At 50.7% G+C, this 1,335-nt stretch overlaps 1 protein-coding gene across 1 annotated transcript in view; it reads left to right on the top strand.

The window, feature by feature from the left end:
• Nucleotides 1-1,335, top strand: part of LOC116073721 (sodium channel protein type 11 subunit alpha-like) — a 131,895-nt gene that overhangs the window by 42,719 nt on the left and 87,841 nt on the right. The window contains exon 7 of the mRNA XM_031345745.1: nt 678-875. Within this exon, the coding sequence (XP_031201605.1) occupies nt 678-875 (198 nt within the window). The remainder of the gene's footprint in view (nt 1-677; nt 876-1,335) is intronic.

Below are 1,335 nucleotides of genomic sequence, written 5' to 3'. Positions count from 1 at the left end.
TCTCCTACCTTTTATACTTTGAAAACTCACAAGCATCACAGAGAGACTTATGGACAGTCCACTCACGGAGTGACCGCTCTCTGGATGTATGGCGGTTCCACTGCCAGAGAGGAGGCTAGGAGTTGCAGTGTCATTGGGAGGCTGGAAGCGGTGGCTCTCTTGCCTTTTGGCTTTTCTGGATCACAATGGACTGAGAGGAATTATCGTGGGCCACATGGGGTAGGAGGGGGCTCACTTGCATTTGCAGGTTTCGAGATCACACATGTATTTCTTTTACAAGACCGTGCAGCAGTACTTGGTCATTCACAAAGCTCGGGGTTGGGGAGATAGCTCAGCGGTTAAGAGCACTTGATCCTCTGGGGTTTCTAGCACCCCCGCATCATACAGCTCACGACTGCCTGTCACTCCAGACCTAGGGGACCTGACACCTTTTTTTCTGGCTATAAACACACAGCACGCACCATCACAGTCATACACATAAAGATAAGTAAATCTTAAATGTGATTGAGTTATAAGATATTCCAAAATATCTCCTATTTTAAGTAAGTTTACGGTTTGTGTTTGGGTCACTCGGATCTGCCCTGGGCTATGATTAGACACTCCTGCTGGAGACCGGAGCGTCTGCGACCATATCATCATGTCGGACAACAGCTACACACTGTGTTCTGTCCTTGCAGATCCTCCGGACCTCTGGGATCTACTTTGTCTTCTTCTTCGTGGTGGTCATCTTCCTGGGCTCTTTCTACCTGCTCAACTTAACCCTGGCCGTCGTCACCATGGCTTACGAAGAACAGAACAAAAATGTAGCTGCTGAGACCGAGGCTAAGGAGAGGATGTTTCAGGAAGCCCAGCAGCTGTTAAGGGAGGAGAAGGAGGTAGGGCTGAGACAGCAGTGGCTGTTTCAGGGGCCAGCGGGACCCCAGAGACGTTGTGAGGGAGGCTAAAGTAGCCTCTTGGGGCTGGGTCTCAGCCCTTTGGTGCTCTGTGTTTTACTGGGAATTTGAGCACTATGCAGGCGGGCTGTGTTGCTGCTATTCTCCAACTGGTGTGGACACAGGGTACTAGAGAGTATGGTCTCAATGCTTTTTGAATTCTGGGAACCTGTACAATCGGAGAGCATGTACCGAACGACTGGCTGTAGAATGTGACTTACTTATGTGCACTCGTAGGCTGTGCACACCTAGGCTCTGTTACCAACCTTCCTATGCAAGCCTGAAGGCGTTTTTCTTCAGAACCTTCACTGGGGGAGTGCTGGGGCTCTGCTACTGGAAGTGGTGGTGTTCCCCCCTTCCTAGAATCCCAGCCCAGCTACCCCCACCCCAAGAAGTTCCCCTG

The sequence above is a fragment of the Mastomys coucha genome, unplaced genomic scaffold (genome assembly GCF_008632895.1).
Source record: "Mastomys coucha isolate ucsf_1 unplaced genomic scaffold, UCSF_Mcou_1 pScaffold23, whole genome shotgun sequence".
Classification (NCBI taxonomy): Eukaryota; Metazoa; Chordata; class Mammalia; order Rodentia; family Muridae; genus Mastomys; species Mastomys coucha.
Note: the sequence above shows the minus strand (reverse complement) of the source record. Positions and strands in the feature narration are given on the sequence as shown.